General features: G+C 35.6%; 1 protein-coding gene across 1 annotated transcript in view; it reads right to left on the bottom strand.

Annotated features, from left to right (window-relative positions):
• BIRC6 (baculoviral IAP repeat containing 6) overlaps positions 1-13,996 on the bottom strand; it is a 233,423-nt gene that overhangs the window by 129,760 nt on the left and 89,667 nt on the right. The window contains 9 exon segments of the mRNA XM_024732052.1: positions 1,432-1,559; positions 2,956-3,093; positions 3,834-3,967; positions 4,486-4,705; positions 8,840-9,186; positions 9,531-9,739; positions 10,075-10,289; positions 12,538-12,637; positions 12,876-13,199. Coding sequence (XP_024587820.1) covers positions 1,432-1,559; positions 2,956-3,093; positions 3,834-3,967; positions 4,486-4,705; positions 8,840-9,186; positions 9,531-9,739; positions 10,075-10,289; positions 12,538-12,637; positions 12,876-13,199 — 1,815 coding nt within the window.

Genomic DNA, 13,996 nt, shown 5'->3' with positions numbered 1-13,996 from the left:
AGGTCTGTTTTCCATCTTCATATCCTAAAGTAAATACAGCAAATATAATCATTCAGTGCTCGATAAATTTTAGCTGAATTTGAAATTTCAGGTGATGATTAGTACCACCTAAAATTAGTTAGGAGTCTCAAATGGAAAAAGGAGTTGAGGGAAAAGCTTCACATCATTTTTCTTGCAAAAGGCCAATAGTTGCTCATAGTTGAAAAATTCAGTAGTAAAACTAAATAATTTATTGCTGAGTTCCTATTTTTTAAAAAGCCCAAAAGCTTTCACAAACTTTCAGATCTTAAAGGCGTTCTTATAAAATCTCATTTCATCTTAAATCAATTATACAAATATTTTTAGATGACACACTAGGCTCTATACCGGGTATCAAAGATACAGTATATATTCCTGTATATACTGTAAGACAAAGAGGAAGACACGTTTTAAAATAAAGAACTGGCTCATAAGAATCTGACATCAGCTATAAACTCAGGTTAATAAAAGAATCCCAACAAAAAAGTATGATAAATATAATGAAACGAAAAATATAGGGTACATGGGAAACATACTTTATGGGATAATAACTGAGAAACCAGGGAAAACGTCTTTGAGGAAGTGAATGTAAACTAACATGTGAAAAATAAGTTAGATTATCCAAGCAAAACAGTAAATTCAGTAGTTGGTGGGAAGGAGGGGAGGGATGGGGGATAAGCACATATTAAAATCCTGGATGAAAAAAATGGTGTAGGTGGTCCAGGAACCCACATTCAATATGGCTAGACCAAAATTCAAACCTGAAAGTTAGATGGGCAGATGACAGAGATACTAAAGCTATGTTAAGGAGTTTGACCGTCATCCAAAGTTCAACTGGAAACCACTAATAATTTAGAGAAGAAGTGATATGATTAGGTTTGTATCTAAAAGAACTCTGTAGGGGCAGCATGAAAAATGGATTGGACTGAGAAAGAACCAAGGCAGATAGGCCTTCTGACTAGGCAAATGACGGCTGCACTTAGAATGGTAGTAATAGACATGTGAAGAGGTAGACAGTTTTTTTGTTTTTTGATGTGTACCATTTTTAAAGTCTTTATTGAATTTGTTACAATATTGCTTCTGTTTTTTTATGTTTTGGTTTTTTGGCCGGGAGGCATGTGGGATCTCAGCTCCCAGGGATTAAACCCACACCCCCTGCATTGGAAGGTGAAGTCTTAACCACTGGACCGCCAGGGATGTCCCTACAGTTTAAAGGACATTACCAAAAATCTGTAAAATACATATTGTTGCCATCTTACAAATAAGGAACTCAGACTCAAAAGTGTCAAATAATTTCCCTAAATTAACTAGTTCATTAAATATCATACCTAAGGTCTGATGGCAGGTCTATCTCATGCAATGTCTCAAACATTAAAACAAACCAACCAAACAAAAAAAAATACTGAAAATTACCTGTTTATGATGAACTAGCTGCTTTCTTATTTTTCTGGAATATAATCTATCAAGGCTACTGCTGCCTTTGGAAGATCTATTTATGTTCTGGGTGTGCAGATTATTATTAATAAAACTCCACTGGTTACCTACAGGGCAAGGAAAAGTTGTATTAATAATTCTGTTAAATGTGATTTTAAAGTACTATTCACACCCAGAAAACATAAAATGATGTGTCAATAACGACAAAGCAATTTTTTAAAAAAATTAAGGAAACCATCGTAAAGAAATTGCTAAGAACATCTGACCTTAGCAAAGTTAACCTAGATCCTAAATGACTTTAAGACCACAGTTCTCTCTGCCTCCAATCCTTTCATTAACAGCCAACTTTCTCCACAACTGTTTAACATTGATCTCTGTACAACACAACTTTGATAATGTCGCTCAACTTTAACAACAACAAAATGCTCACTATTGCCTATTTCGAACTCACATACTTTTTGTACAGGGACCCAAAAGAAGGGATACTCAATAATCTGATTTAATGACTGCAAAAATAAAGTTGGATAGTTTAAAAAACATGCTGTGTAGCTCTACTTATTCTCATTTTGGAATGTGTCCAGATTATTCCTTGTCATTCTGCTCAGTTCAGGCTTAATCCCATACTTTAACCATCCTCAATGATTTTTTTCAGGTCTACTTAACCTAATGACATCTTTTTCTGTTTTCTATTATCCTTTTGTCAAGTTAATTCAAATTCTTCAAGCCCTAAAAAAATGTCTTCTACTAATGTATTTCCATAATACATGAATACTGTAAATAAAAACTAACTCCTCCCATACCATCTGTTACATTCCAACTTTACAGGTAGTTGTATTTGTGTCTTAATTCTACATCCTATAACTGAGACATATAGCATTTGTTAAAAATATTCCCTGTACATGAAAAGAATTCCCCACCCTATTCTCAAACATAATGTGTACCATAAACAACTGATTCATTGGGCTGGCCAAAAAGTTCATACAGGATTTTCTGTAACATCTTATACCTATAAAACATCTCAAGTGATCTTTTTTTAATATTATAATCCTAATAATGCATAAAATTCTAAGTTTTAAGGCACTTACTACCTGTATTTACATATTAGATGTAGCTACTTCATAAAGTCTTGTTAACTTGGAAGAGGAGAAGAAAATTTGTCTTGCACTTTGTCTTTCATTTAAAAAATTTTCTGTGCTTTAAGCTTATGGAGAAAGATTACAACTCGCAAAAATCTGAGAATTTCTATATCTAAGCATAAAAGTCATTTGTAGTTAATTGGTAGAAACATTTTATAATAGTAAATGGAATGATATACTAAACTAAATACAATAACTCTTCACAGATTCCTTTTTATAAACTTCACCTATATGTATGTTATTCCTGGTAAAGTTAATATTTTACATAAATCACATACAGCTGGAATCTCCAGGCCAATGCCAGTTCTGGAAAAACTGGGTAGTCACTCAAAATCCCCACCAACAGATTATTATAAACTTCTGATACCTGTCATAAACCTCTCCCTGTCTTTACCATTCAAAGGTTTCTTTGCAGCTGCTGCTTCGTCTTCTACAGTTGCCACATAATCTAGCAACCTGGACACCAGCATAACAACCCAACTGATCATGGGAATATCTAGTACTCCTGAATAGAAATGTGAGGAGAAAAAATAATCAGGTGACTCTAAGAATCCTAATGAAATCTGATAAAATAATTATAAAATTAAGACATTTTATAAATCCAAAACACACCATATAATTATGAACACTAATATTTATTTATAGTAAGCCTCAAAACTGAAACCTATGGCCAAAAATGAAGTAACACATCAAATCAAATGGAAGACATGACAAATGCTTCTTGGTACAAAAATAGATTCATAAGTGTAGCTTGAATCTAACAGGTAATAACTTATAAACTAGAAAACAAGGTATAAGAGGCTGTTCTTAGACTTACAGGTGACTGAAATTTAAAAAGTCTCTCAAGTTACAATTCATACAGTTTTAAACTCTGCTCTAAAGTTTTTATTCCAATAACAATTTTCTTGCTCAAATGAAGCTCATTATCCATGATGAGAACAGCAATGCTGCCTTAAAGCTTAAACACAAGAGTTTGATTTTATCTATGATAGTATAAAAACAACATACCCATAATTCCCAAGTTCAAAACTCACATAAAGAAAAGGTAACATATTTTAAAAAAGCAGTAACCATATGGCAGTCAATCACACGAAGGCTGATCATTCTAAAAAGTCTACATCATAAAAATATTAAAGTGTGCAGCAAAATGAATAGTAAAATAAATATTTCAGACTACTCATTTTATAAAAGCAGTATTTACAGGAATCTTACGTTTTTACTAAAGATCACTAATTTAAATAATACCTTCTGTCCTCCTATGCATGGGTAACTGCGGCTGAAGAGGTGACAGTAAATTATCCAACAGATTAAGTAAGCTTTCTAATACTCCACTATTACTAAGTGATCTCTGACCAATGCAGGAAAGTAACATGAAGACCCTAAAAAAAAAAACAAAGATACAAATAAAGTAGCCAATATGAATCACTCTAAGTGTTCATCTTAAAATTAATTCACTTTGTAATCTAAGAGAGTAATGATAGACTATCTGGTTATTAGTAAGATTTATATCTGGAAGTATAATGTTAAAATTAGCTCTTTTTCAGCTACTGCTTATATTTTCTAATTTTATCTACAAGAAGTCAACTAGAGAGAACTGTATAATAGACTCAAAAATATAAATTTGATACATAAAATAACATGATCTGATAGGAAATATTTGTAAACACAGATCTATAAACTCCACAGATTCAGTTAGGAAACTAAAGAATATAGTCCAGTTACATCATGTAGAATCTTCTTCAAAATGCCCTTCACTGGGCATTCCTCAAACTGTGAAAAGACAGGCTTTAGTTCATTTCTCCACACTCGGTATCCACATACATAAGATTTCCAAATCTGAACACTGCGGGAAGCATAAGTCACTAATAACAAATTACTCCAATATTTTCTGACCTACCTATCCTGTGGAAAGATGAGAAGTTGCTCTGAATTGTACAGTTCCTGAAGAACATTAGAAAGAAACTGGCCCCACCATCTTTCACCACCACAGAGTTGAACCAGTAGAAGACCAGTATGTAACCGTATCTTTGGGGTTCCACTGATGCACAGGTGTTTAAAAAGCTCTTCACAGGCCTGGGCATGGAATGTACTCTGCAAAACTGCAGGAACAGAGTGTCCTATTACAAGAAAGAAAACAGTAAAATTTCCTATTTAAGAGCATGCTGTAGTATCAACATCAGCATCCCTAGACAGGCTTTCCTCTTTACCAGCATATTTTTGGTCTATTTATTTTCCTATTCATTTATTTACTCCTTCCATGTAGAATTTTAACTGTCAAATACTTGGAGAAAAGAAGAATTAGCAATTATATCAATTATGTTTCTTTTTCTGTGGAGTTCAGTGTATCAGATGGCTGTGTGTGCGTGTGCGCACATTACATCATATATAATAATCAAAAATAGCTCCTGGTTAGAAAATGACAGTTCTGTATTAGATTAGCAATTTATTAACAGTTTTCACTGTTGCACTTTCAAACATTATTTATTATTTTGCTAGTAACACAATGATGTGACACATCAATAGCAGAAACTCAAGAAAAAAATCATCAAAAATCTATTTAAGAGATAGCCTCTCCACCAGAGGATAGACAGCAGAAACAAGAACTACAATCCTGCAGCCTGTGGAACAAAAACCACATTCACAGAAAGATAGACAAAATGAAAAGGCAGAGGGCTATGTACCAGATGAAGGAACAAGATAAAACCCCAGAAAAACAACTAAATGAAAATAGGCAACCTTCCAGAAAAAGAATTCAGAATAATGATAGTGAAGATGATCCAGGACCTCGGAAGAAGAATGGAGGCAAAGATCGAAACGACGCAAGAAATGTTTAACAAAGTCCTAGAAGAATTAAAGAACAAACAAACAGAGACGAACAATACAGTAAGTGATTCCTACACTAGAAGGAATCAACAGCAGAATAATTAAGGCAGAAGAATGGATAAGTGACCTGGAAGACAGAATGGTGGAATTCACTGCTGTGGAACAGAATAAAGAAAAAAGAATGAAAAGAAAGGAAGACAGCCTAAGAGACCTCTGGGACAACGTTAAACACAACAACATTCGCATTATAGGGGTCTCAGAAGGAGAAGAGAGAGAAAGGACCCGAAAAAATATTTGAAGAGACTGTAATTGAAAACTTCCCTAACATGGGAAAGGAAATAGCCACCCAAGTCCAGGAAGCGCAGCAAGTCCCATACAGGACAAACCCAAGGAGAAACACGCCGAGACACACAGTAATCAAATTGGCAAAAATTAAAGACAAAGAAAAATTATTAAAAGCAGCAAGGGAAAAACGACAAATGACACACAAGGGAACTCCCATAACGTTAACAGCTGATTTCTCAGCAAAAACTCTACAAGCCAGAAGGGAGTGGCATGATATACTTGAAGTGATGAAAGGGAAGAACCTACAACCAAGATTACTCTACCCAGCAAGGATCTCATTCAGCTCCCATGGAGAAATCAAAAGCTTTACAGACAAGCAAAAGCTAAGAAAATTCAGCACCATAAAACCAGCTCTACAAAAAATACTAAAGGAACTTCTCTACATGGGAAACACAAGAGAAGAAAAGGACCTACAAAAAACAAACCCAAAACAATTAATAAAATGGTCACAGGAACATACATATCGATAATTACCTTAAACGTGAATGGATTAAACGCTCCAACCAAAAGACACAGGCTTGCTGAATGGATATAAAAACAAGACCCTCTGGGAGGATCCCACATGCCATGGAGCGGCTGGGCCCGGGAGCCATGGCCGCTGAGTGTGCATGTCCGGAGCTGTGCTCCGCAGCGGGAGAGGCCGCAGCGGTGAGAGGCCCGTGCACCGAAGAAAAAAAACAAAAACAAGACCCACATATATGCTGTCTACGAGAGACCCACTTCAGACCTAAGGACACATTCAGACTGAAAGTGAGGGGATGGAAAAAGATATTCCATGCAAATGGCAATCAAAAGCAATCTGCAGGGCTTCCCTGGTGGCGCAGTGGTTCAGAGTCCGCCTGCCGATGCAGGGGACGCGGGTTCGTGCCCTGTTCCGGGAAGATCCCACAGGCCGTGGAGCAACTGGGCCCGTGAGCCATGGCCGCTGAGCCTGTGCGTCTGGAGCCTGTGCTCCGCAACGGGGGAGGCCACAACAGGGAGAGGCCCGCGTATGGCAAAAAAAAAAGAAAGCTGCAGTAGCAATATTCATTATCAGATAAAATCGACTTTAAAATAAAGAATGTTACAAGAGACAAGGAAGGACACTACATAATGATCAAGGGATCAATCCAAGAAGAAGATATAATTATAAATATATGTGCACCCAACATAGGAGCACCTCAATATATAAGGCAACTGCTAACATCTATAAAAGAGGAAATCGACAGTAACACAATAATAGTGGGGGACTTTAACATCTCACTTACACCAATGGACAGATCATCCAAAATGAAAATAAATAAGGAAACAGAAGCTTTAAATGACACAACAGACCAGACAGATTTAATTGATATTTATAGGACATTCAATCCAAAAACAGAACACACTTTCTTCTCAAGTGCGCATGGAACATTCCTCAGGATAGATCACATCGTGGGTCACAAATCAAGCCTCAGTAAATTTTAGAAAATTGAAATCATATCAAGCATCTTTTCTGACCACAATGCTATGAGATTACACAAATGAATTACAAGGAGAAAAACATAAAAAACACAAACACATGGATGCTAAACAATACGTTACTAAATAACCAAGAGATCACTGAAGAAATCAAACAGGAAATCAAAAAATTGTGAAAATGACTATACTACCCAAAGCAATCTACAGATTCAATGCAACCCCGATCAAATTACCAATAGCATTTTTTACGGAACTAGAACAAAAAATCTTAAAATCTGGAGGGAGACACAAAAGACCCCGAATAGCTAAAGCAGTCTTGAGGGAAAAAACCAGAGCTTGACGAATCAGACTCCCTGTCTTCAGACTATACTATCAAGCTACAGAAATCAAGATTATATAGTACTGTCACAAAAACATAAACATAGATCAATGGAACAAGATAGAAAGTCCAGAGGTAAACCCACGCACCTATGGTCAACTAATCTATGACAGAGGAGGCAAGGATACACAATGAGAAAAGACAGTCTCTTCAATAAGTGGTGCTGGGAAAACTGGACAGCTACATGTAAAAGAATGAAATTAGAACACTCCCTAACACCATACACAAAAATAAACTCATAATGGATGAAAGACCTAAACGTAAGACCGGACACTACAAAACTCTTAGAGGAAAACACAGGAAGAACACTCTTTGACATAAATCACAGCAAGATCTTTTCTGATTCACCTCCTAGAGAAATGGAAATGAAAACAAAAATAAACAAATGGGACCTAATGAAACTTCAAAGCTTTTGCACAACAAAGTAAACCATAAACAAAGACAACCCTCAGAATGGGAGAAAATATTTGCAAACGAATCAACGGACAAAGGATTAATCTCCAAAATATATAAACAGCTCATGCAGCTCAATCCACTACTGGGCATATACCCAGAGAAAACCATAATTCAAGAAGACACACTGCAGCACTATTTACAATAGCCCGGTCATGGAAGCACTATTTACAATAGCTGCAGCACTATTTACAATAGCCCGGTCATGGAAGCAACCTAAATGCCCATCGACAGACGAATGGATAAAGAAGATGTGGTACGTATATACAATGGAATATTCCTCAGCCATAAAAAGGAACGAAATTAGGTCATTTGTAGAGACGTGGATGGATCTAGAGACTGTCATACAGAGTGAAGTAAGTCAGAAAGAGAAAAACAAATATCGTATATTAACGCATATATGTGGAACTTAGAAAAATCGTACAGATGAACCGGTTTGCAGGGGAGAAATAGAGACACAGATGTAGAGAACAAATGTATGGACACCAAGTGGGGAAAGCGGCTGGGGGGGTGGGATGAATTGGGAGACTGGGATTGACATGTATACACTGATGTGTATAAAATGGATTACTAATAAGAACCTGCTGTATAAAAAAAGTAAAGTAAAATTCAAAAAATTTAAAAAATAATCTATTTAAGAAAAACAAAAATAAGGGGAAAAAATGAATTAACCTAAAAACACATTACATAAATACATCAGAAAGGATACCAAAATAAACAGAACCCAGGAAATATGAATACAACAAAACATGCAACAAAATCACACCAAATATATTTCCGGCCTTTTTAAATACTTAAGTCAAATACAAACCATTGGAAGAGTGAAGAAGGCTGAGCAAAGTGTCCAATAAATATCTGATGATAGTACGTAACTGCTCTGTGGAAGACGTCTGAATTAAATCTTTTGGGTCTGAAGTTTCATTCAACATCCTCCTACTTGCTCCAAGAGCTACTCTGAGCCTCTGCACTGCATTATGAGCCAAATTTAGTTGAAGCTGTAGCTGAATACAGTCCTGATAGGCAGAAAAGACTCTGCTGTCCTCCTCGACGGCCTTGTCTGGCTTTCTCAAAAAGTACTGTGCATTGTTAGCACTGTTGAGAGGAGGAAGATCAATACTTTGCAAAAGAGTTTCTAGTCGATGACAAGCCAAGTTATACCTGTAAGTAAAAAATAAATGAATAATTCCTGCAATGTTCTCTTTGACATACATGTACGAATACACACTAAAATTAAATCTCTAAAACAAGTTAACACCATTAAACCATTAAAAAGAATTAATCAATGTCAATTCATCAATTGGTAAGTACTAAAAAAAATAGATCCAATTATTTAATCACAATATATTAATGCATTAAACATTATTGTAACATGCTAGTGTCCTACTGCCTTTTTCTCTTTTCTATACACTTATGAAAAGTCATTTCTTGACAAGTATGTGGGAGACATTATAGAAAATATAGGGTTTCAATAAGACTAAAATATATTGCAATTTTCTACTAACCTGCACTGTATATCCTCCTGTAGAGCAACCATCATTGTTAAATGCTGGTCAATTTCTGGTTGGTTTGCAGATTCTCCCTCTCCCCTCAGAGGATCATGCATTAATTTCAGTTCACTCTCCCAAGGCAAGATATAGGTATGACCATAGTAAAATCCTAATGGGATTTTAGCTCTGGCATTTGTACTTCCATAGCGTCCAATGACAGTGATCTGAAATGAAAACTTATAAATATACATAACCACCCATCTACCACAATAAAAATCTGAGTCGTGTATTTTAAAAGATAATTATATTATAAATTATAAAAAGATACTTTTGTTTTTATTTTTTAATTGAAGTGTAGTTGAATTACAATGTTGTGTTAATTTCCGCTGTACAGCAAAGTGATTCAGTTATACATAATTTTTCCATTATGGTTTACCACAGGATATTGAATATGGTTCCCTGTGCTGTAAGGATACTTTTAAATTATATGTCTGAATATTTTCCATAACTTATCAGAAACATGGAAGGCATATCAATTCATTTTCTTGAAGTTCTTTACCTTCATGAATCTACACACTGGAGGTGGTATCAAATCATGAAGAATTAGTGAATGGGTGCTTATATCTGTTGCCACTACCAATCGCCTCCCATCAACCTCTTCTCCTAATGTCCAAATGTCAATTGACAAGGAGGCCAAGTCTCCACAAGTGGGAATCAATACGTCTGTCAACAGTATTGGTCTACCAAAATCCAAGGTCACAAATCTCCTTGCTCCTATGAGAAATAGAGAGCAACAGCTGACACAAAATACCACGTATCAATTAACCAAAAGACACACTCTGGAACATTCATCTTAAAATAGGAAATCAACTCACTAAACTATAAACAAGAAGAAATGTTAATAATTCTCATTCAAAAACTGTCTAAAACCTCAATTTATATTAGTTTGAACCCCAAGATTTAAGTAAAAAATATACAAGAATAAGTTTGTTACTGTGAAGGCAATCAACTGTACATATAAGCTTATTTTAAAACTTTAGAGCAAAAAAAGGTAAATCAGCAAAAATATAGATTAATTCAATGAAGCACCTATCGGTTCTTCTTTCAGTCATTTGGTCTTTTAATTTTACAACTAAATGTATTTATTACTGATACCAAATTTTATTATTTGATTTTGGTTTTCTTAAGCCTTATTTAACATCTTTTGGAGTTGCATCTTACATTTGGGTTAAGATGTAAAGGACAAGCGTAAGGCTGAAATCGCATGTAGTCATTACTACCACACTAAAAAATCTCTGAGGAAGGTCCTCCAATGGAGACAGATAAAACTTACTTACAAACAATGCTTCCCTCCCATACTGACACATCACTGTCTCTTCAGCTCAGTACCAAATGAAGAAGAAGGCTTACTCTTAAGGGCCACACTAAAGAGACAGTATGTCTTTTATGTGTAAGCTCATATATTAACAAAAGAATGATCTGAGAGAAACAGAGGAGCAGATTTACATCTCTCAACTCACACACATTTCAGGAATAAGTTCAATTAGTGAAACAGCAGGCATTAATAAAAATCCTACTTATTTTTCTTCTTTATTGTGTTAGGGGCAGATAGTAACCTTACCAGTTACATTTTACAGTGAAGGAACCCAACTAAATTTAACTTGTAGGACTAGTGCCATCTCCATAGAGCCATTTTAAGGAAAACAAGGCAGTATTTTCCTAAACAGAAAGACTACTGAACAAAAAACATAATTCTCCCCCCTTTGGGGGGCTTACGTGCCACAGTCGAGTCCACAGATAGAAAACCAAATCATAGTGTAAACAACTGCTCACATTTCATAAAGACTGGAATTTCAAGTCTATATGCCATGAACACTAATTACTGTTACCAATGAATGATTAGTTGGGCAGAAAACAGCATGTAACACTTTAATTTTTAAAACTCTCTTTTCCAAAGAGGAAACAACCCACTGCAATAAAGCAAATATGGTTCAACTCTTCATATGATGAAAAGTGATCCAGTATGCACTATATTCATGTTAATTCTTCCTATAAAACACACCTAAGGACTTCGTTAAATTCTGCTGCTGTTCAAGCCCAGAAATAACACTTGGTAGGATAATGAGGCAAATATTGCCTACAGTGTATTAGTAAACATGCTCTAATTAAAAGCAACTATCCTGATCACAGGTCTGTAGCATATAAGCATGGTACAAGCCTAAGTAAAATTTGAACTATCCAGAGACCATGAAATGTTAGTAATCCTACTCAGTTATTTTAATTAGCAGTAATCTTGTCAGCTATTCTCAAAAAATGGTTCCAACATTAGAATGCTAGTCTTAATGAATACTTCTTTAAGCATAATTTTTAGTGTAATGGTAATTGAGCAGCTACAATAAAGACAGATATTTATGTCAACCATAGTTTAACAGACGAGATTCTTTTTTTTTTTTTTTTTAATTAATTAATTTTTGACTGCATTAGGTCTTCGCTGCTGCGTGTGGGCTTTTCTCTAGCTGCGGTGAGCAGGGGCTACTCTTCATTGCGGTGCGCGGGCTTCTCATTGCAGTGGCTTCTCTCGTTGCAGAGCACGGGCTCTAGGCACGCGGGCTTAAACAGTTGTGGCTCGTGGGCTCTAGAGCGCAGGCTCAGTAGTTGCGGTTCACGGGCTTAGCTGCTCCATGGCATGTGGGATCTTCCCAGACCAGGGCTTGAACCCGTGTCTCCTGCATTGGCAGGTGGATTCTCAACCACTGCACCAGCAGGGAAGCCCCAGGTGAGATTCTTATACAGAAGAAATCCACTGTTTGTATACAATTAATGAAACCACTCAGCACCACTCTTCCATTCAACTTGGTAAGCTCACAGCTTGAGCCTTATGTAATGCTTATTCTTGGTAAAAAGCACTTTCCCAAGAGCAGATGTGATTTATTTGCACAGGAAAATCAAACTACAAAATATTAAGTCTTCAAAGGGCCAGCAGACAAGGCAAAAAGAATATTTTAAGCAAATCAAAGATTACCTGAATGCATCCGTTCTATAATAATGGACTGGTGAGGGGGAGGCTGAAGAAAATGTGAAGCATGAGAAATTGCAAGGGCTAGACCAGAGCCAAGTGGATTCTAGAAAAGAAGAAAGTATAACTCTATATTGATATCACTCTTGCTCTATAAAAACTAATAACCATAATATAAAGTTAACAAGTCCCATTTCCAGATGTATATTCTGTAACATTAAATAAAATAATCTAATTTGATATAACAAGTTAACGTAATAAAACTTTGCTTTCTAAAGTTAGCGTATACATCAAAATACTTTTAAATGTCTAAGCGAACACCTATTTAAAATATAGTAATTTACCATTCTGGACTTGTTGGAATTTTTGTTATGTGCAGCAAGATTGACTGCTGGGGGATCAATAACTGAGCCTGGGAAAAGCTGTGCAAGTTCGGCATTAATCACAACGGAAACTGCTTCATTGGGTGGGGTGAGTGGTGGAGTCATAAAAAGTGGTGTTGTTTTTGGAGTGGGTGGAATAACATCAGATGGATGGATGAAGAATCCAGGGGCTGCCACTGGGTTGGAAGGCACAGAGTTGTGAACAGGACCTACTGCTGATGCTGCTGATGCTGCTGCAGCTGCTGCAGCTGTTGTCTGATGTAACTTGGCTTCCAGCTTCGCTTTCTGTAAAAGAAGTAAAAGCAACAAATATAGACTAATCCTGCCTATCTAAATTGTGGGGAATACTACGTGGGTATATATTGTGAAAATAAACATGATTAACTGTATCCTAGTTCAATAAAAAGGAAATTAAGTAAAAAATGGACTCAACATGGAGTACTTCTATGCGATATATGTGTGTGTGTGTGAGTGTGTGTGTGTGTGTGTGTATAATACACACACACACACATACTTCCTTAAATATTTGATATAAACTTTCCTGAGTATTTGGGAAATAGGAATTTCTCAAAGCAAAGGCGGAAAGGAACCAGAACAATTAAATGTAAATAAGGAAAGAAAGTTCTCCTCAAAACAAAATATTAACAGGAAATGGATTCTCACGCTGCCTAACCTGATACAATTTGTCACCTGGAATTGTATGAAGTTTCCAAAACATCTGCTATTATTAGTAAATTTTAATTCACGTTAAGTTAATTGGTCTTTAAAATGTTGTTTTAGGTTTTTCAATCCATTAAAATAGTAACTTTTAGCTCTTATGTTTGACCAAGAGTGTTTATAAACAGAGTAAAGAATGGAACTTACTTAAAGACTGCAAAGAAAATATCAATTATATACCCCCAGATATGTATCAAAGAAAATGCATTTATATAAGTTTTAAAAATTTAAGTATATCACAAAGATGTTACCTCAATTTTTGTAGAAAATGATTAGCTCAGATCGGTCAACCTTTACAAAAATAATGGTCATTTTTACAGTTTTTCAGCTTTTGAAGTTTAGAGACAGCATGAACAAAGAGCCAA

The sequence above is a fragment of the Neophocaena asiaeorientalis genome, unplaced genomic scaffold (assembly GCF_003031525.2).
Source record: "Neophocaena asiaeorientalis asiaeorientalis breed wild unplaced genomic scaffold, Neophocaena_asiaeorientalis_V1.1 scaffold18, whole genome shotgun sequence".
NCBI lineage: Eukaryota > Metazoa > Chordata > Mammalia > Artiodactyla > Phocoenidae > Neophocaena > Neophocaena asiaeorientalis.
Note: the sequence above shows the minus strand (reverse complement) of the source record. Positions and strands in the feature narration are given on the sequence as shown.